The 22139-nt window shown below is 47.6% G+C and overlaps 1 protein-coding gene across 1 annotated transcript in view; it reads left to right on the top strand.

The window, feature by feature from the left end:
• RAB22A (RAB22A, member RAS oncogene family) overlaps positions 1 to 22139 on the top strand; it is a 54549-nt gene that overhangs the window by 17717 nt on the left and 14693 nt on the right. Inside the window, exons 4-5 of the mRNA XM_075350354.1 lie at positions 8840 to 8911; positions 10641 to 10747. Of these exons, the coding sequence (XP_075206469.1) occupies positions 8840 to 8911; positions 10641 to 10747 (179 nt within the window). The remainder of the gene's footprint in view (positions 1 to 8839; positions 8912 to 10640; positions 10748 to 22139) is intronic.

Raw genomic sequence — 22139 nt, forward strand, 5'->3', positions numbered from 1 at the left:
GCATTGTAGTAGCTTGGGTATCTTTGGTAACCACCACTCATATATAGAGACACAGTTGCTAGTGGATGTAACCATGGATGCCTAAGCTGCTGCAATGCCCTGGACATGATGTAAGCACCGTAGCTAATCAGTTAACTATGGTTTCTAACTGGAGGTATTTGCTAATATTATTACATCTACTACATATTAGGGTATGTGCCCACGATCAGGACTCGCTACATCCTGAACGCAGCGGGTCCTGACCTGCGGATCCGCGAGTCTCCTCCGCAGGAGACCGCAGCTGCTTGTACCCATGATCAGGGTTTAATGCGCAAACAATTGACATGCTGCGGCTTGGGAAGCCATACCACAGGTCAGTGTTTGCTGCGGAAAAAACAAGCACAGTGTGCACGGGATTTCTAGAAATCCATCCACTATGCTTGTACTGTACACCACAGCGTTTTGGACGCAGCAAAAACACGCTACATCAAAATTTCTGCGAACACTGATCGTGGGCACGCATTCATCAAATAGGATTTTTGAAATGGGAATGCCCCTTTAAATGTATTTTATTGGGATTTTATGTTATATACCAACACTAAGTAGCAAGTATTTCTTTTTCGCTCCTAATTGGGAGACCCAGACAGTGGGTGTATAGCTACTGCCTCTGGAGGCCGCACAAAGAACTACACTTAAAAGTGTAAGGCCCCTCCCCTTCTGGCTATACACCCTCCCGTAGGAGTACGGATTCCTCAGTTTTAGCTTTGTGCGCAGGAGGTCAGACACGCACGCATAGCTCCATTGTTTTTAGTCAGCAGCAGCTGCTGACTATGTCGGATGGAAGAAAAGAGGGCCAATACAGGGCTCCCAGCATGCTCCCTTCTCACCCCACTGTATGTCGGAGGTGTTTGTAAGGTTGAGGTACCCATTGCGGGTACGGCGGCAGGAGCCCACATGCTGATTCCTTCCCCATCCCTTTTTACAGGGCTCTGGGTGAAGTGGGATTTACTGGTCTCCAGGCACTGAGACCGTGCTCCATCTACAGCCCCTGGAGAAGATGCTGGATGGAGCGGAGTACATCAGGGACATGGCCCTGCTTCCTCAAGGTACTCTGTGTCCCCGTGCATTTGGCGCTCACACCGCAGCATGCTGGGTGTTGTAGTGCGCCGGGGGACATCAGCGCTACGGCGCTTGTGCCATGGCCTCATTCAGCTTCGCTGAAGCAGGCACACTTCTGGGAATCGGTCGCGCCGGCCGCTGGGACTGCGGCGCGGCTGGCACTTGTAGTGCGCCGGGGACTTCAGCGCGGCCCGCGCTTTTACGGCGGCCGCGCTGATAACTCGAGTCCCCGGCTTTTGCGGCCTGCTTCCGTTCGTTCCCGCCCCCAGACCTGCCAGTCAGGAGAGGGGCGGGACGCTGGTCAGTGCATCAGCGCTGAGGGCTGGAGTCGTTTTTACATACTCCAGCCCTCACAGTAGGCACAGAGGGGACACTGTTTCCCGCACTTTTGTTTGGGAACTCCCACGGACCGCCCCTCTCCACAGACGCCGGCAGCCATTCCTGCTGACACGCTGAGCTGCAGAGGGGAGCCGGGGAGACCCAGACAAGGAATTCTGCGAAGCCGCACGGCAGTGGCGTCAGCCAACTCCGTTGTTTTGCGTAGGGCCCTGTGGTTGAGACATTGGAAAGCAGATTCTCATTCCAAGAAGTGCTTAACCAATTTGCCTTTTTCTCGTGACCGATTGTTTGGAGAGCGTTTGGATGACATCATCAAACACTCCAAGGGTAAGGACTCATCCTTACCGCAACACAGACAAAACAAACCCCAACAGAGGAAGGGTCAGTCTGGTTATCGGTCCTTTCGAGGACTGGGCAGGTCCCAATTCGCCTCGTCAAAAAAGACTCAAAAAGACCAGAGACGCTCAGATTCTTGGAGGTCTCAGTCACGCCCAAAAAGGACAGCCGGAGGAACCGTTGCCAAGACGGCGTCCTCCTGACTTGCGGTCTCCGATTCCCACACCCGCGGTCGGTGGGAGGCTTTCCCACTTTGGCGACATTTGGCTGTCACGCGTCAAAGACCGTTGGGTGAGGGATATTCTGTCTCACGGGTACAGGATAGAGTTCAGTTCTCGTCCGCCAACTCGTTTCTTCAGAACTTCTCCACCACCAGACCGAGCCGATGCTCTGTTGCAGGCGGTGGCCGCTCTAAAGGCGGAAGGAGTGGTGACCTCCGTCCCTCTTCAGGAACAAGGTCACGGTTTTTACTCCAATCTGTTTGTGGTCCCAAAAAAGGACGGATCGTATCGACCCGTCCTGGATCTAAAGTTGCTCAACAGACACGTAAAAGTCAGGAGGTTCCGGATGGAATCCCTACGCTCCGTCATAGCCTCAATGTCTCAAGGAGATTTTCTAGCATCAATAGATATCAAAGATGCGTATCTCCACGTGCCGATTGCACCAGAGCATCAGCGTTTCCTACGCTTCGTCATACACGACGAACACCTGCAGTTCGTAGCGTTACCTTTCGGTCTGGCAACAGCCCCCCGGGTCTTCACCAAAGTCATGGCAGCAGTAGTAGCTGTTCTGCACTCGCAGGGTCACTCGGTCATCCCGTATCTAGACGACCTGCTTATAAAGGCACCCTCTCAAGAGGCATGCCAACACAGTCTGAAGGTGGCACTAGACACTCTCCAGAGTTTCGGGTGGATTATCAACTTTCCAAAGTCTCATCTAACCCCGACCCAATCTCTGACTTATCTTGGCATGGAGTTTCATACTCTCTCAGCGATAGTGAGGCTTCCACTGGACAAGCAGTGCTCGCTACGGACTGGAGTGCAATCTCTCCTTCAGAGCCAGTCGCACTCACTGAGGCGCCTCATGCATTTCCTAGGAAAGATGGTAGCAGCAATGGAGGCAGTCCCGTTCGCGCAGTTTCATCTGCGCCCTCTACAATGGGACATTCTACGCCAATGGGATGGGAAATCGACGTCCCTCGACAGGACTGTCTCCCTCTCTCAGACGGCCAAGGACTCTCTGCGTTGGTGGCTTCTCCCCACCTCATTGTCACAGGGAAAGTCGTTCCTTCCCCCGTCCTGGGCAGTGGTCACGACGGATGCGAGCCTATCAGGGTGGGGAGCGGTGTTTCTCCACCACAGGGCTCAGGGGACGTGGACTCAGGAAGAGTCCACCCTGCAGATCAATGTTCTGGAAATCAGAGCAATCTATCTTGCCCTGCGAGCCTTCCAACAATGGCTGGAAGGCAAGCAGATTCGGATTCAGTCGGACAATTCCACGGCGGTGGCGTACATCAACCACCAAGGGGGAACACGCAGTCGCCAAGCTTTTCAAGAAGTCCAGCGGATTTTGACGTGGGTGGAAAGCAGAGCGTCCACCATATCCGCAGTTCACATCCCAGGCGTGGAAAACTGGGAAGCAGACTTTCTCAGTCGCCAGGGCATGGACGCAGGAGAATGGTCCCTTCACCCGGACGTGTTTCAGCAGATCTGTTGCCGCTGGGGGACGCCGGACGTCGATCTGATGGCGTCACGGCACAACAACAAGGTCCCAGTTTTCATGGCACGGTCTCACGATCACCGAGCGCTGGCGGCAGACGCCTTGGTTCAGGATTGGTCGCAATTCCGACTCCCCTATGTGTTCCCACCTCTAGCGTTGTTACCCAGAGTTCTCCGGAAAATCAAGTCCGACTGCCATCGAGCCATACTCGTCGCTCCAGATTGGCCAAGAAGGTCGTGGTACCCGGATCTGTGGCATCTCACGGTGGGCCAACCGTGGGCACTACCAGACCGACCAGACTTGCTGTCTCAAGGGCCGTTTTTCCATCTGAATTCTGCGGCCCTGAACCTGACTGTGTGGCCATTGAGTCCTGGATCCTAGCGGCCTCAGGTTTATCTCATGAAGTTGTTGCCACAATGAGACAGGCTAGAAAACCATCCTCAGCTAAGATCTATCACAGGACGTGGAAGATATTCTTAGCGTGGTGCTTGGCTCAAGGGTTTTCTCCCTGGCCATTTGCATTGCCAATTTTTCTTTCCTTCCTGCAGTCTGGGTTGGAAAAAGGTTTGTCGCTTAGCTCGCTTAAGGGTCAAGTCTCCGCGCTATCCGTATTCTTTCAGAAGCGCTTGGCACGGCTTTCTAAAGTACGCACGTTTCTCCAAGGAGTTTGTCATATCGTTCCTCCTTACAGACGGCCATTGGAACCCTGGGATCTGAACAAGGTTCTCATTGCTCTCCAGAAGCCGCCTTTCGAGCCTTTGAAAGAGGTTCCCCTTTCTCGGCTTTCACAAAAGGTAGTTTTTCTTGTGGCGGTCACGTCTCTTCGAAGAGTGTCCGAGCTAGCGGCGTTATCTTGCAAATCTCCCTTCCTGGTGTTTCACCAAGACAAGGTAGTACTGCGTCCAATTCCAGAGTTTTCTCCCAAGGTGGTTTCTTCCTTTCATCTCAATCAGGATATCACTTTGCCATCTTTGTGTCCGCATCCAGTTCACCAATTTGAAAAGGGTTTACATCTGTTGGACCTGGTGAGAGCACTCAGGATTTACATTTCTCGCACGGCGTCTCTACGCCGTTCTGATGCGCTCTTTGTCCTAGTCGCTGGTCAGCATAAGGGATCGCAAGCTTCCAAATCCACCCTGGCGCGGTGGATCAAGGAACCAATTCTTCACACATACCGTTCTGCTGGGCTTCCGATTCCATCTGGACTGAAGGCCCATTCTACCAGAGCCGTGGGTGCGTCCTGGGCATTGCGGCATCAGGCTACGGCTCAGCAAGTGTGCCAGGCGGCTACCTGGTCGAGTCTGCACACGTTTACCAAACACTATCAAGTGCATACCTACGCTTCGGCAGATGCCAGCCTAGGTAGACAGGTCCTTCAGGCGGCGGTGGCCCACCTGTAGGAAAGGGCTGTCTGACAGCCCGTTCATGTGGTATCTTTTTACCCACCCAGGGACTGCTTTTGGACGTCCCACTGTCTGGGTCTCCCAATTAGGAGCGAAAAAGAAGAAGGGAATTTTGTTTACTTACCGTAAATTCCTTTTCTTCTAGCTCCAATTGGGAGACCCAGCACCCGCCCTATTTGTTCTTAGGGTTTCGTTTTTCGGGTGCACATGTTGTTCATGTTGTTTCTTAAGTTCTCCGATCTTGTTATCGGATTGAATTTGTTTTTGAAACTGTTATTGGCTTTCCTCCTTCTTGCTTTGGTACTAAAACTGAGGAATCCGTACTCCTACGGGAGGGTGTATAGCCAGAAGGGGAGGGGCCTTACACTTTTAAGTGTAGTTCTTTGTGCGGCCTCCAGAGGCAGTAGCTATACACCCACTGTCTGGGTCTCCCAATTGGAGCTAGAAGAAAAGGAATTTACGGTAAGTAAACAAAATTCCCTTCTTGTGAATTGTAAAGGAAATTATATATTGTTTTGTAAATATTTTAGATTTGAGATTTGATGTGTTCTTATGCCTGATGGTCCTGAGGAAGGGAGCTGAGACTCCAGAAACGCGTAGACCTGTGCAAAATAAAAGATCCATTAATCTGAATACCTGAGAAGTGATCATTGGCGCGGCTGATAAAAACCTGATTTTCTTCTATTGTTCTCTGTTATCTGCCGTTTGGGTTGCTGCTGCCGTGATCCCAGTTTTCCATGCCTATATAATAGTTGTGACTTTCACAACTTCATTTGGTGAGTATTACTGCTCCCTGTCTTTACCCCCTGTGTTATTGGGGTAAAACCCTATTGCACTTCTTTTCCACAGCTCTCTACTCAACTGCAATTAGTACTGCAAGTCTTTTGAGGAATGCCTCTACCAATTGCTTTGCACATCTAGAGGCTGAAATTTTGCCCATTCTTTGTTGCAAAATACCTGTCTCAGTGAGATTAGATGTACAGCATCTGTGAGCAGCAATTTTCAAGTTTTGCCACAGATTCTCGATGGGATTTTGGTCTGGACTGTGACTGGGCCATTCGTACACATAAATATACTTTGATCTAAACCATTTCATTGTAGCTCTGACAGTATGTTAAGGGCCATTGTCCTGTTGGGAAGTTAACCTTCGCCCCCAGTCTCAAGTCTATTGCAGCCTCTAACTGGTTATCCTCCAGGATTGCCTTATATTTAGCTCCATCCATCTTCCCATCAACTCTACCAGCTTCTCTGTCCCTGCTGAAGAAAACCCTCCCCACAGCATGATGCTGCCACCACTATGTGTGATGGTGGGCATGGTGTTTTCAGAGTGATGTACAGTGTTAGTATCCACTGTACAAAGCATTTTGTATTTAGCCCAGAAGTTCTGCTTTTGGTCTCATCTGACCAGAGCACCTTCTTCCACATCATAGCAGTGTGCCTACATGGCTTTTTGCAAAAGGGACTTATTATGGCTTGCTTTAAAAAAAAAAAAAAGGCTTTCTTCTTGCCACTCTTCCATAAAAGCCAGATTTGTGCAGTATATAACTAATAGTTGTCCTATGGACAGATTTTCAAACCTGAGCTGTGGATCTCTGTGGCTACTCCAGGATGACCACGGGCCTCTTGACTGCTTCTCTGAGAGTCAGAGCTTAGGATATATTTTTTTATAACCTAACCCTGATTTCCTGCTCTGCACAACTTTATCACTAACCTGTCTTGTGTGTCCCTTGGTTTTCATGATGCTGTTTGATCCCTAATAATTTCAAACAATTATCTGATGCCTTTACAGAACAGCTGTAGTTATCCTGAGAATAAATGACACAGAAGGGCTCAATTTACTAATTCGGTGACTTCTAAAGGCAATTGATCACTCTGGATTTTATTTAGGGGTATTAGACTAAAGGGGGCTGCATACTAATGCACATTACAATTTTAATATTTATTTCATATTTCTCGGATTATAAGATGCACTTTTCCTACCAAAATTTGGGGGGAAAATGAGGGGTGCGTCTTAAAATCCAAATATAGCTTATCGGGAGGTGGAGAATGGGCGCTGTGCTGGTTGCGGTGGACACTTTGTGGAGCAAGGCGGTGTTCCGGGTGAGATGCTCTGTTGGCAGTGCGGGACTGTGCTGGCTGCGGCGGGTGAGATGCTCTGTTGGCGGGGCTGTGCTGGCTGCGGTGGGCGCTGTGTGGAGCAAGGCAGTGCAGGAGTGAGATGCTCTGTTGGCGGGTCTGTGCTGGCTGCGGTGGCCGCTGTGTGGAGCAAGGCAGTGCAGGAGTGAGATGCTCTGTTGGCGGGGCTGTGCTGGCCGCGGTGGGCGCTGTGGGGAGCAAGGCAGTGCAGGAGTGAGATGCTCTGTTGGCGGGGCTGTGCTGGCTGCGGTGGGCGCTGTGTGGAGCAAGGCAGTGCAGGTGTGAGATGCTCTGTTGGCGGTGCGATATTCAAATAATGTCACCAGAAGTCAGCGCGTGTGCGCAGGTGGAGCTCTCAGATTGTCATTGAGTGGAGAGATCAAGCTGTGCAGTGGCCAGACACGCAACAGCAAGTCACGCAGCAGCCAGCGCAGCCTGCCACACAGCAGCCAGTATTGCACTACTTCAGCGATGCTACGCCTCCTGTGACCCCCGCTCCACCACTAGTATAAGATGGACCCCATTTTTGTTTTCTTTTACCTTTTTTTTTTTTTATCTCTATATTTGGGGTGCGTCTTATAAAACGATAAATACGGTACTTATAAAATATTTAGAAAACCACGTGTCATTTTCATTTAATTTACACATTACAAATACTTGCTACTTTGTGTTGGGATATCACATAAAAAAAAAAATCCCAATTAAGTACATTTAAGTTTGTGGGTGTTACGTGGGAAAAAAAGTGTGAATGTTCATTGGGGTATGAATACTTTTTTCTAGGCACTCTGACCCCTTGGCATACCATCTGCCTTTATTATCATCTGTGACCGACCCTCCTTGTTCTATAAAACTCACTAATGGTTCGGTAATAGGACGTCAGCAGTGCAACAGGTCAGGTCATGACATTTCTTCACTCCTAAATATTCCACCATACACTGTAAATGATACTATTAACAAGTGGAAGGAACCATAGCAACTCGGCCACGAAATTAAGACCACGTCAAGTTACGGAGCGGGGATAACCAAGTGCGGAGGAGCAGAGAGCATAAAAGTCACTAATGCTCTGCTGACTCCATAACTGCAGAGTCCAAACCTTCTCTGGCAAGATATCAGCACAAACAATGTACCAGGAGCTTCCTTGGCCGAGCAGCTGCATGTAAGCCTTACATCACCAAGCACAATGATAAGTGTTGGATGTAAAGCCACCAATTCTGTAGCAGTGGAAACGTATTCAGTGGAGTTGCGGATCACACTGTCTGCTTTGGTTAATGCCAGGAGAAAGTTACCTGCCTGACTACTAGTTTGAAAGTTTGGAGATATTGGTAGTACTATGGGGTTGTTTTTCAGGGGTTGGCCTAGGCTACTTAGTTCCAGTAAAGGAAAATCTTAATGCTTTAGCATACCAAGACATTCTGCACAATTGTATGTTGTCAGTGAAAATTGACCTGCGGTGCGGCTTTCCGAGTCACAAGCATGTCAATTCTTTGCTGACGAGTCGCAAGAGACCGCAGCAGCCGAACCCTGATTGTGGACACGGACAGCTGCGGTGTCTTGCGGAGGAGACTCGCGGCCCGCTGATTGTGGACACGTACCCTTAGATGTCATTAATGCTCCTCTGGGAGGGAATGTAGAAGGGTCCCAATGCTTTTCTCCATATTGTGTATATATGTGAGTATGCATCTGTATATTAATAATATGATAGGAACTGTAATATGAGGTAATTAAGTCATAAAAACATATATTTCTTATATATTAGCAACAATTTGTGTAAAAGTTGTAATTTTTGCTTTGTTCTCTTTATGGTGCAGTTCCGAGCCTTAGCGCCAATGTATTACAGGGGATCAGCGGCGGCCATCATAGTCTATGACATCACAAAAGAGGTACGAAATGCCTGCGACTTCTATGGTATTTATGGTTTTGAGGACAGCTCCATATTGTGTTAGCTCTTTTGTCTGGGAGCTAAAGGAGAGCAAGGTCTGATGGGCTGAATTTTCTGTCACTTTTGTTGAGATAAGCAGCTTCAAATATGTATGGCAGCTGCTTATCCCCCATGCTCCCATCCTCATGTTAAAGGGGTTGTCCACTACAAGGACAACCCCTTCTGATTCCACGTTATCCCAGGTAAAATAAATAAGCCTATACAGTGCAACTTCGGTGAACGAGTAACCCAGTTAGCGAGTATTTCGCTGAACGAGCAAAGCTTGCGGTAAATTTGTAACTCAGTTTACGAGCAAGCTTTGCCATACGAGCAAAATCCTCACTGCACACACTTCCGGTTCCATACATCCACCGCGCTCTAATCCGCTCTTGCAGTCCACGTCCACACACACACACACACACACACACACACACACACACACACACACACACGTTATGCTTACCTTACCTTCCGTTCCATCACCAGCCTTCCGGTTCTTGTAGTTTGCCGCTACAGGATGTGTATCGGTAACCATCATGACGAGGGAGGAACTTCCGCTGTCAGCCGCTACTCAAAGGCAGTGCTCTGACCAATCGGGGGCTCATGCCTTTGATGTCAGCGCTCTGGCAGTGGAAGTTCCGGCATCGGTCGTGATGGTTACCAGATACCCATCCTGTACTGGCGAACTACAAGAACCAGGAGGCCGGCGATGGAACGGAAGGTAAGGTGAGCATTTTGTGTGTGTTTGTGCGTGTGTGGAATGGGACATTTAACAAGTTGTGGAACGAATTGTCTGCATTGCAATGATTTGCTATGGGAATGCTTGCTTTGCTAGACGAGTAACTTGGTTAACAAGCACACTCCCAGAACGGATTGTTCTTGTTAACCAAGGTTCCACTGTACTTGCCTCGTATTCCGGCGTTGTTCCAGTGACACCGTGGTTTGAGTCCTGGGGCTCACATGACGTGATGTCATGCGAGCCCCGCATCTAGTAAAAGCTGGCTTCTCAATCCCCGCCTTCAGACCAAACAAGTTCATCAACAGGAAGTAAGCGCTGCAGTTACTGCTCATTTCATGTTGATATCTTCTTGTCTGAAGGTGGGAGACAGAGCTGGCGCTGATTGGTCAACATCATGTGAGCTCCGGGAACACGAGCACACCAAATTGACACTGCTATACCAGCTGTACATTGATTTACTTTACATTGTATCAAAGTGTCATATCTTCAGTGTTGTCGCATGAAAAGATATAATAAAATATTTACAAAAATGTGAGTGTGTGTATATATAGATAAGCTCTTGGCATATACAGTATACTCAGTGTATTCATTGGAATGCCTTCATTCAATGGAGGCCAATAGACTGTCCTTTTTGCCATTGTTGGGACACGGTATATTGTTATAAAAATGTGTTGTATATCTGAGCTTCTGTGTGCACACGCTTCGTGCAAATAAAAGTGCATGGGAATCTGATATATGCCACTCTGTGCCTATAGTCCAAGGTATACATCACTCAGTACTCATGGCTATCACTTAAAATACATTTGCTGTTATTGAATTATTCTTCACCTGAGATTTGCACATTTTATTTTATTTTTTTAAGCATTTTTTTTTTATTAAATATGTAAGGCAAGAAATGGAGAAGAAAAAAAAGCACCAAAAACCTGATCTAAATTCGTATGTTTTTTTTCAGGAAACTTTCTCAACACTAAAAAATTGGGTGAAAGAGCTACGTCAACATGGACCTCCTAATATTGTGGTGGCGATAGCTGGGAACAAGTGTGATCTGAATGATGTCAGGTAACTCTCAGGGATAAATACAGGGTGTGGATCTACTCGCCACATGCGGAGCATCGCACTCTTTATACCCGCATGAGGTTATCCAATCTTCCTGGGCCAAAATCAGAAATTTTACCAAAGCATACCTATTATTAACTTTGTGCCTTTTGAGATTCTTTGAGTTTTCTTTGGGTGGATTGTAAAAAATGTTGCAGTGATCAGTCTTACATGTCGATGGACAGCTCAGTATTCTGTGGCCGTCAGTTCGGAGCCCTGCAAACCGTCTCCTATATGTTGACCGTACCGGCTTCTCTTTTGATAAGTCGGTCTGCCATGACACCGTGTGTGTCACACCAAACCAGATAATCAAAAGTGGAGTAAAACACAACAAAGTGACGTTAATAAACAAAACTAATTTTTACCATTCTTATAATAGACCCACAAAATGATAAAAAGAATTAAGCAAGAAAGAGTTAAAAGTAGAATACCAGCAATTAAAAATAAAGACAGTATCCTTTGTAAACATCCTAAAGATATTGCAAATTCCTTCGCCAGACACTACCACGATTTATATAACGATAACCTAATACAACCCACTGAAAAATCAATAAAGGATTTTCTAGATAAAATTGACCTTCCCAAAATTTCAAATAATGATTTAAAGACTTTAAATAAGCCATACACAAAAGAAGAAGTTTTATTAGTTATCAAACAGCTTAAATTATAGAAATCCCCAGGTCCCGACGGGCTAAATAATGAATATTCTAAAACATTTGGAGATTTTTATCCCCATATCTGACCAGATTAATTAACTACTTATCTACAGAAGGACATATCCCAAAAGAGATGCTTACAGCTAATATAACTATTATCCCAAAAAATAAAGGTGATCCTCTAGACATGTCAAATTATAGGCCGATATCCTTGATTGACACAGATATGAAGTTAACCTCTAAGCTTATAGCAACCCGGCTTCAGAAAATTCTCCTTACTTTGATCCACTTGGATCAGGTGGGGTTTATTAAAGGCAGGCAGTCATCTGATGCGACGCGTAAAATTTTGAACCTGGTGGATCTGGTTGAGAAAAATCGGGAGCCTTCTCTGCTCCTTTCATTGCATGCAGAGAAGGCTTTCAATAGGATCCTCTGGGGTTACATGATAGCCACCTTCAAAAAATTCAGATTTAATGGTCCGATATTAATATTAGAAATTTATTTCCAACCCACTGCAAAAATCTACGTCAATAACCTCCTCTAGTAATCTCCCTATAAGCAATGGAACCAGACAGGGCTGCCCACTCTCTCCTTTATTATTTGCGATAATGATGGAACCCCTAACTGAAAAACTTAGCGTAAGAGAAAATATAAAAGGTATTTTCACAAATCACGAACAGTATAAAATCAAACTATATGCTGACGATGTAATTCTTAGTATAACGGACCCATTAGAGTCACTTAGAAATACAATTAATATTCTGTATGATTTCTTAGCCGTATCATATTATAAAATCAATTATTTTAAGTCCCAAATTTTGAGTTATAACTAGGGATGAACTAATACCTCAAATATTCGGTAACGCCCATATTCGATGAATAAGTCGCCGTTATGTGACTATTTACGAATATTCGAAGCGCAATGTAAGTCTATGGGAAACCCGAATAGTTGCCGAATAGCAACTATTCGGGCTTCCCATAGACTTACATTGCGCATCGAATATTCGCATAGCGGCGACCTATTTGCCGAATATTGCAGAATATTTGTGATATTCGATCATCCCTAGTTATAACATAGACCCAGATTTAAAAGATTGTATTCAGAAGGAATTTGCCTTCAAGTGGGAAACTGAAAACTTGCAATATTTAGGGATATACATCACAAACGCAACCAAAAAAATTGTATCAATGGACATTACCCCATTATTAAACAACATCCAAAATGAATTGAGAAATTTTAAAGATGACTTAAGTTTCATGGATGGAGAAGGTCATTTCATATAAATCTATTATTTTGCCGAAAATTCTATACCTATTCCATACAGGTAAAATATATCTTTGTACCGTGTTAGCCAGTAGAGATAAAAAATTGTTTAAAAGAACTGAAGTCCTCAGTGGTTGATACCTTTTAATGGCTAACTGAAAAGATGGTGATAATTGCAAGCTTCGAGACTACTCAGGTCTCTTCATCAGGCATGGTATAACACAAAATCTGAAGAGTCACATATTTAAACACAACAGGACTTAGAATAGTGCAGTAAAAAAAAACAAAAAAAAAAAAACCAAGTTATATGAAACAGAACTCTCACTATGACAGGGGGGCAAACTGTTGTAGCCATAAATATTGCTGCAGTTCAGTGTGAAAGTTTTATTGTCCTCTGATTAGAGTCTGGTCCGGGCTGTGATGCGCTCGGATGGTCAGAGGAGCACATCTCTTAACTGATGTAAAAAGACATGAATCCATGAGACACATTCATTCCTGCTCTGAATTTGTCAAAGGTCATCATAAGTTTGTACTCCCATAGTCTCCTGTCTCTCTGGGACTTGAAATTCCCTTTCAATACCAAATTGTCTCTCCAGTAAAGGAGACAAACTCTAGCACAGAGTCACCTATTGGAACTAGCGATCCTAAAAGTCACAAGTGGATTTTTAACAATCCTTTGCAATATGACTCAGGATTTATAAGCCAGATCAGAATCCCAATTTGCAGACACGGTGTTTCGGGGTGCTTGCCCCTCGTCAGTACAAAGTATGGGGGTGTCTGATCTGGCTCATGAGAAAGCTATGTGGGGACCACGGGGGAACACTATTCTCCTTAAGGAGACTTTGCAAGCCAGTCTGGCTGCTGTCAATACCAGCAATATCATGTCCATGATGCTGTGGTCGGGGTTACAAAAATGTTTGGCCACAGGTAGATCTATTCTTTTTTCCTTGATTGTGTGGCGGTGAGAATTCATCCTTGTCCTGAGCTGTTGTCCGGTCTCCCCTACATACAGACCCCCAGTTGGACATTTGGTACATATAATTAAGTACACCACATTGGTTGTGGTGCAGCTGAAGGTTCCTGGGATCTTGTAGTCCTCCTGATGTGATCTGGTAATCTTTATCTTGTCCGTTGTCAATATAAATGGACATGTCTTACATTTTTTCTGGTTGCAGGGAAATGTTCCTGTTGTTGTTGGAGAGGGAGTTGGGAGCTTCTGACAATGATGCTTCTTAGATTTGGGGGCTGTCTAAAACACAGAAGTGGGGGGTCTGGAAAAATAGATTTTAATCAGGCATCTTTTTGCAGTAATGGTTGTAGTTTCCGTGCAGCTCCTCTGAACACCTCCAGATGTGGATTGTAGGTGACTACAAGAGGGACCCAATTGTTTTCTTCTTTAGTTTTATAATGTAGGAGATGGTTTCTTGATATTCTGGTGGCTCTTGTAATCTGGTTTTCAATTGTTCTTGGGTGGTAGCCTTGATTCAAAAAGGTCTTTCTGAGGCCCTCAAGGTGATTGTCTCAAACTTATGATGACCTTTGACACATTCAGAGCAGGAATGAATGTGTCTCATGGATTCATGTCTTTTTACATCAGTTAAGAAATGTGCTCCTCTGACCATCCGAGCGCGTCACAGCCCTGGACCAGACCCTAATCAGAGGACAATAAAACTTTCACACTGAACTGCAGCAATATTTATTGGCACAACAGTTTGCCCGCCCCCCCCCCACACCCCCCCACCCCGCCATAGTGAGAGTTCTGTTTCATAAAACTTTTTTTTTTTTTACTGCACTATTATGTCCTGTTGTGTATAAATATGTGACTCTTCAGATTTTGTGTTATACCATGCCTGATGAAGAGACCTGAGTAGTCTCGAAAGCTTGCAATTATTACCATCTTTTCAGTTAGCCATTAAAAGGTATCAACCACTGAGGACTTCAGTTCTTTTAAACAATTTTTTTTTACCTATTCCAATGTTTAACAACAACAATTCCTAAGCCCTGGATCCAGAAGCTACAATCTCAGTTATCACTATTCATCTGGCAAAATAAGAAACCTAGAATTTCCCAAAAAATCCTATGTAAACATAAGAGAAATGGAGGCCTAGGTTTACCGAATATTTAAGCTTATTTAATTAGTCTCATTAAACAGACCCAAAATAGTCTAATTACAGAATTTAAAAATAGTTGGGTGTATATATAGAAAAACATAATCGAAACATTCCCAAATTAGATATAATTTTGCTCATTCAGCGGCTGATCGGTGGTATGTTTGCACAGGGCAAATTTGAGGAGCAGGCGGTATTCTAAACCCTGGTATGTCCTAGTGCCATATTCTATATAATCAATAAGAAATCTGCCTCATTTATAGAAATTGAGTGAGTGCTTCTAAATCGGATGAAGGAGTGGCTAATTTGCACCATAAATGAAAAATTCCACTGCAGTGGTACTTGATAAGCATTATGGATTTCCATAGTCATATAGCCTTATTAAAAATTAACTTAAAAATCCTTTTCAAGGTTTTAGACAGTCAATTTATTAACATCATCACCTTGGGTATCCATTCTGACTAAGCTGGACTTATGCCGCATATACAGGGTGGTCCAAAAGTAGGTGGACAGTATGTGTAATAGGGTTATCAAACATGGTGTAAAGTGAAACCAATCAGATTCCACCTTTCATTTTCCAAACCGTCTGTGAAGAATGAAAAGTGGAATCTGGTTGCTGTGGGCAACTGAGTCAGTTTCACTTTACACCATGTTTGATAACCCGATTACACATACTGTCCACCTACTTTTGGACCACCCTGTATATATGGCTGTCAGTATTTGGCGGCTAAATACAAATGGGGTTGTCAACTACCGGTTAACCCAAGCTTATTTAATACAGGACCTAAAGTAAAATGAAAACATTGTATACTTCTTTCCTGCATCGGTGCTGTTCCAGCAATATCGATGCCGCTGCTCCTGGAGGTGACGTGACATTGTGTCACATGCAGGCTACAGACGATGAGCGGTAACTCGTCAGCCGCAATCAGTATTCCTTCAAAGTGGACATTCACTCTGAACAAATAGGCTGCAGCTGATGATCTGCTTCTCAATGGTAGCAGCTCGCATGTGACACAAAAATCTCAGGCCACTGCCGGGAGCAATGACAACGCTGGAACAGCACCGGTTCAGGAGGGGAGTATAGGGGAGTATATACTGTTATTTTAACTTGAATTTATTAAGCTGGGTTTTTCCGGCAGTCGACAACTCCTCTTTGTCAATCGCTGACTCTGCCGCTGGTGTGGTTTCTGTATTTTGGCTGCAGTGGTGACTTCGACAGCTCACATCACCTCTGCAGCCAATCACTTGAGCTCAGTAGCTCATATCATCTACACTGACGGCATGACATTACTCCTACAAAACATAGAAACCGGACAGTGGGTTAGAGCCAGCGCTAGAGCAGGGGATGGATGTACTTGTCCTAATTATTATTTTACAAATATAAAAGTGTTTGAGAATACCCATTTTTAGGTTTTTCAGGGAAATGCTGCATACTAGGGTCAAATAGATGTGGCTGCAGTGAAGTTCAAAACACCACCACATGGCTGAGGATGGCACTGTAATGTAGCGGCTTCTTTTCTTTGTCGCTCTATTGGGAGACCCAGACAATTGGGTGTATAGCTACTGCCTCCGGAGGCCACACAAAGTATTACACTTAAAAGTGTAAGGCCCCTCCCCTTCTGCCTATACACCCCCCGTGGGATCACGGGCTCCTCAGTTTTCATGCTTTGTGCGAAGGAGGTCAGACATCCACGCATAGCTCCACTGTTTAGTCAGCAGCAGCTGCTGACTATGTCGGATGGAAGAAAAGAGGGCCCATACTAGGGCCCCCAGCATGCTCCCTTCTCACCCCACTTTTGTCGGCGGTGTTTAAGGTTGAGGTACCCATTGCGGGTACGGAGGCTGGAGCCCACATGCTGCTTTCCTTCCCCATCCCCTTAGGGCTCTGGGTGAAGTGGGATCTTATCGGTCTCCAGGCACTGAGGCCGTGCTCCATCCACAGCCCCTGGGAATCTGCTGGACATGGAGCGGAGTATCCTCAGGGACATGGCCCTGCTACGTTGAGGTACTCTGTGTCCCCGTGGGGACCGCGCACAAACACACGGCAGCACTGCTGGGTGTGTTAGTGCGCCAGGGATGGCAGCGCTGCCCGCACTGGTGCCATCGCACACTACAGCGTGCTGGGTGTGTTAGAGTATTGGGGGACTGCCGCGCTAACCGCCGCTGCCATTTTTATCTCAGGCGCGGCTGGGACTTGTGGTGCGCCGGGGACTTCCGCGCCGACCAGGGCTTATATGCCGGGCCGCGCTTATTACTCTAGTCCTTGGCTTTTGCGGCCTTCTCTCACTTCGTTACCGCCCACTGGCCTGCCAGTCAGGGTAAGGGCGTGACGCTGCACAGCACGGCAGCGCTGAGAGATGGAGCATGCTTTGCATACTCCACCCCTCTCACTGTACACAGTGTGAAACCGGATTCCCGCACTTTCTGGGGCACGCCCACGGCCTCCTCCTCTAGACAGGACGCCGGCAGCCATTCATGTCAGTTTTTTCTGTGACTGAGAAAAGAGACAAGTTTGGGAAGACCCTGGCAGGGATTCGGGTGGTCACACAACCGCTGTGTGCGGGCGGTAAGCAGCACCTGTGGTGCTGACCCCACTAGTACCGAAATGCACATATAGATATATGCTTGTACGCTATACATTGCACTGTTCGGTCGCACTTTTGTATTTTGGCTATATACCCTCCTTGATTGTTCGGTGGAGATAACAGCATATCGTCTGTGAAAAACAAGGGTGCAGAAGCACAGGTTTTCTATGCAGCCTGTACAGCATGTACGGCTATACTGCCGGCAGGTTCCACGGACCCCAATTGTATGCAATGCACGACCCTTGTGGAACTTACTCAGCCGGAGTCTCTGCTAATGGTCCAGGTGGTGGGGACGGAGTTTGCAGTATCTACTTCAGACTTTCTGAGACTATGGCTAAGATACTAGAAGCCTTGCAGTCCAGACCGGTCCCTCAGACCATGGGCTCTGTTGATTCATTGCCCCTGGTCCCCCCCCCCCAGTTGGTACAACAAGGTGCTCCTGGAGTGTCTCAGGGATCCCAGGGTGAGGGGTCTGACTCGGACCGCAGTCCCAGACCCCCTAAGCGACCTCGCTGGGAGCATCCCTCGACGTCACAGCATCATTCAGGGTCTCAGCATGGGGACTCTCTCTATGATAAGGCGGAGGTATCTGATCAGGATTCTGATCCTGAGAACGTTCTCTACCTGGATACACCTGACTGTGACACCGTAGTGAACGATCTTACGGCGTCCATCATTCATATGTTGGTTATTTCTCCCTCAGCTCCTACGCCTGAGGAGTCAGCTTCTCAGCAGGAGAAGTTCCGTTTCAGGTTCCCCAAGCGTACATTGAGTACGCTTTCTGGATCACTCTGACTTCAGGGAGGCAGTCCAGAACCACCAGGCTTCTCCAGATATCGTTTTTGCCTTAAGGATACACGTTATCTCTTCCCTTTTGACGTTGTCAAGGGCTGGGTTCAGTGTTCCAATATGGACCTCCTATATCCAGCGGCTAAATCCTTAGTTGCAGTGGAAGATATGGCTTCACTCAAAGATGCCACTGACAGACAGATGGAGCTCTGGTTGGAATCCATCTATGAAGCTATTGCCGTGTCTTTGCTCCAGCTTTCGCAGCCGTCTGGGCGCTCCAAGCGGTCTCAGCGGCTCAAGCGCAAATTGAGGCAGTCACACGTATGTCTGCGTCGCAGGCTGCGTCTTTAACATCTCAAACGTCAGCGTTTGCGTCATACGCCATAATGCTGTCCTGGACTCGGCGAGCCGGAAGGCGGTTGCGTCCGACAATTCAGTGGTAATACGCAGAGCCTTGTGGTTGCGGGAATGGAAGGCAGATTCTGCTTCCAAAAAAGTGCCTAACCAGTTTGCCATTCTCTGGCGACCGCTTGTTTGGTGAGCGACTGGATGAAATCATCAAACAATCCAAGGGAAAGGATACATCCTTTCCTCAGGCTAAACCGATCATACCCCAACAGAGGAGGGGACAGTCGAGGTTTCGGTCCTTGCGGGGAGCAGGCAGGTCCAATTCTCCTCGTCCAAAAGGCCTCAGAAGGATCAGAGGAACTCCGACGCGTGGCGGTCTAAATCACGCCCTAAAAAGACCGCCGGAGGCGCCGCTACCAAGGCGGCTTCCTCATGACTTACGGCCTCCTCACACCGCATCCTCGGTCGGTGGCAGGCTCTCCCGCTTTTGCGACACCTGGCTGCCACAAGTAAAAGACCGTTGGGTGAGAGACATTTTGTCTCACGGTTACAGGATAGAGTTCAGCTCTCGTCCTCCGACTCGATTCTTCAGAACATCTCCGCCTCCCGAGCGAGCCAAGGCTCTGCTGCAGGCGGTGGGCATTCTGAAGGCAGAAGGAGTGGTGGTCCCGGTTCCTCTTCAGCAACAGGGTCACGGTTTCTACTCCAACCTGTTTGTGGTTCCAAAGAAGGACGGGTCCTTCTGTCCTGTTTTGGACCTAAAACTATTCAACAAACACGTAAGGACCAGGCGGTTCCGGATGGAATCCCTCCGCTCCGTCATCGCCTCAATGTTCCAAGGAGATTTCCTAGCATCGATCGATATCAGGATGCTTATCTCCACGTACCAATTGCTCCAGAGCATCAGCGCTTCCTGCGCTTCGCCATAGGAGACGAACACCTTCAGTTCGCGGCACTGCCGTTCGGCCTGGCGACAGACCCAAGGGTTTTCACCAAGGTCATGGCTACAGTAGTTGCGGTCCTCCACTCTCAGGGTCACTCAGTGATACCCTACTTAGACGATCTGCTGGTCAAGGCACCCTCTCAAGAGGCATGCCAACACAGCCTCAACGTTACTCTGGAGATTCTCCAGAGTTTCGGGTGGATCATCAATTTTCCAAAGTCAAATCTGACACCGGTCCTATCGCTGACATATCTTGGCATGGAGTTTCTTACTCTTCCAGCGATAGTGAAGCTTCCGCTGGACAAACAACGGTCACTACAGACAGGGGTACAATCACTCCTTCAAGGTCGGTCACACCCCTTGAGGCGCCTCATGCACTTCCTGGGGAAGATGGTGGCAGCAATAGAAGCAGTCCCTTTCGCGCAGTTTCACCTGCGTCCTCTTCAATGGGACATCCTACGCAAGTGGGACAGGATGCCGACGTCCATAGACAGGAACGTCTACCTCTCTCAAGCAACCAAAGCTTCCCTTCAGGTGGTGGCTTCTTCCCACCTCATTATCGAAAGGGAAATCTTGCCTAACCCCATCCTGGGCGGTGGTCACGACGGACGCGAGTCTGTCAGGGTGGGGAGCGATCTTTCTCCACCACAGGGCTCAGGGTACGTGGACTCAGTAAGAGTCCTCACTTCAGATCAATGTTCTGGAGATCAGGGCAGTGTATCTTGCCCTAAAAGCGTTCCAACAGTGGCTGGAAGGCAGGCAGATCCGAATTCAGTCGGACAACTCCACAGCGGTGGCTTACATCAACCACCAAGGTGGGACACGCAGTCGGCAAGCCTTCCAGGAAGTCCGGCGGATTCTGCTGTGGGTGGAAGCCACAGCACCCACCATATCCGCAGTTCACATCCCGAGCGTAGAAAACTGGGAAGCAGACTTTCTCAGTCGCCAGGGCATGGATGCAGGGGAATGGTCCCTTCACCCGGACGTGTTTCAGGAGATCTGTTGCCGCTGGGGGATGCCGGACGTCGACCTAATGGCGTCTCAGCACAACAACAAGGTCCCGGCATTCATGGCGCGGTCTCACGATCACAGAGCTTTGGCGGCAGACGCCTTCGTTCAGGATTGGTCGCAGTTTCAACTCCCTTATGCGTTCCCACCTCTGGCACTGTTGCCCAGAGTGTTACGCAAGATCAGGTCCGACTGCCGCCGCGCCATCCTCGTCGCTCCAAAATGGCCAACGAGGTCGTGGTACCCGGATCTGTGGCGTCTCACGGTAGGCCAACCGGGGGAACTATCAGACCGACCAGACTTGCTGTCTCAAGGGTCGTTTTTTCCTTCAGAATTCTGCAACCCTCAACCTGATGGAGTGGCCATTGAGTCCTGGATCCTAGCATCTGCAGGGTTATCTCAAGGGGTCATTACCACTATGAGACAGGCCAGAAAACACACATCTGCCAAGATCTACCACAGAACGTGGAAGATATTCTTATCTTGGTCCTCTGCTCAGGGAGTTTCTCCCTGGCCAATTACCTTGCCTACTTTCTTTCCTTCCTGCAATTCGGTTGGAAAAAAGGTTGTCGCTCGGTTCCCTTAACGGACAAATCTCAGCGCTCTCTGTATTTTTTTCAGAAGCGCCTAGCAAGACTACCTCAGGTACGCACGTTCCTGCAGGGGGTTTGCCGCTTAGTCCTTCCTTACAAACGACTGTTAGAACCCTGTGATTTGAACAGGGTGCTGATGGTTCTGCAGAAACCACCATTCGAGCCTATGAGAGATTTTTCTCTATTACGCCTTTCGCAGAAAGTGGTTTTCCTAGGAGCAGTCACTTCACTTCGGAGAGTGTCTGTCGGGGCAGCATTGTCGTGAAAAGTCCCCTTCCCGGTGTCTCACCAGGTCAAGGGGTTCTGCGTCCGGTTCCGGAATTTCTCCCTAAGGTGGAATCCCCCCTTTCATCTCAATCAGGGTATCCGTACCCTCTGTTTGTCTTCATCCACTTCACCAATGTGAAAAGGATTTGCACTTGATTAGATCTGGTGAGAGCACTCAGACTCTTCATCGATCGTACGGCGTCCCTGCGCCGCTCGGAAGCACTCTTGTCCTTGTCGCTAGCCAGCGTAAAGGGTTACAGGCTTCCAAATCAAGACTGGCTCGGTGGTTCAAGGAACCAATTCTCTAGCTTATCGTTCTGCTGGGCTTACGGTTCCCTCAGGGCTGAAGGTCCATTCTACCAGAGCGGTGGATGCGTCCTGGGCTTGAGGCACCAGGCTACGGCTCAGCTTGTGTGTCAGGCGGATACCTGGTCCAGCCTCCACACTTTCACGAAACACTGTCAGGTGCATACCTATGCTTCGGCGGATGCCAGCATAGGCAGACGAGTCCTTCAGGCGGCGGTTGCCCACCTGTAGAAAGGGGCCGTTTTACGGCTCTATTACGAGGTATTATTTTACCCACCCAGGGATTGCTTTTGGACATCCCAATTGTCTGGGTCTCCCAATAGAGCGACAAAGAAGGGAATTTTGTTTACTTACCGTAAATTCCTTTTCTTCTAGCTCTAATTGGGAGACCCAGCACCCGCCCCTGTTTTTTTGTATACACATGTTGTTCATGTTGAATGGTTTCAGTTCTCCGATATTCCTTCGGATTGAATTTGCTTAAACCAGTTT

This window comes from Anomaloglossus baeobatrachus, chromosome 5, assembly GCF_048569485.1.
Source record: "Anomaloglossus baeobatrachus isolate aAnoBae1 chromosome 5, aAnoBae1.hap1, whole genome shotgun sequence".
In the NCBI taxonomy this organism is placed as follows: domain Eukaryota; kingdom Metazoa; phylum Chordata; class Amphibia; order Anura; family Aromobatidae; genus Anomaloglossus; species Anomaloglossus baeobatrachus.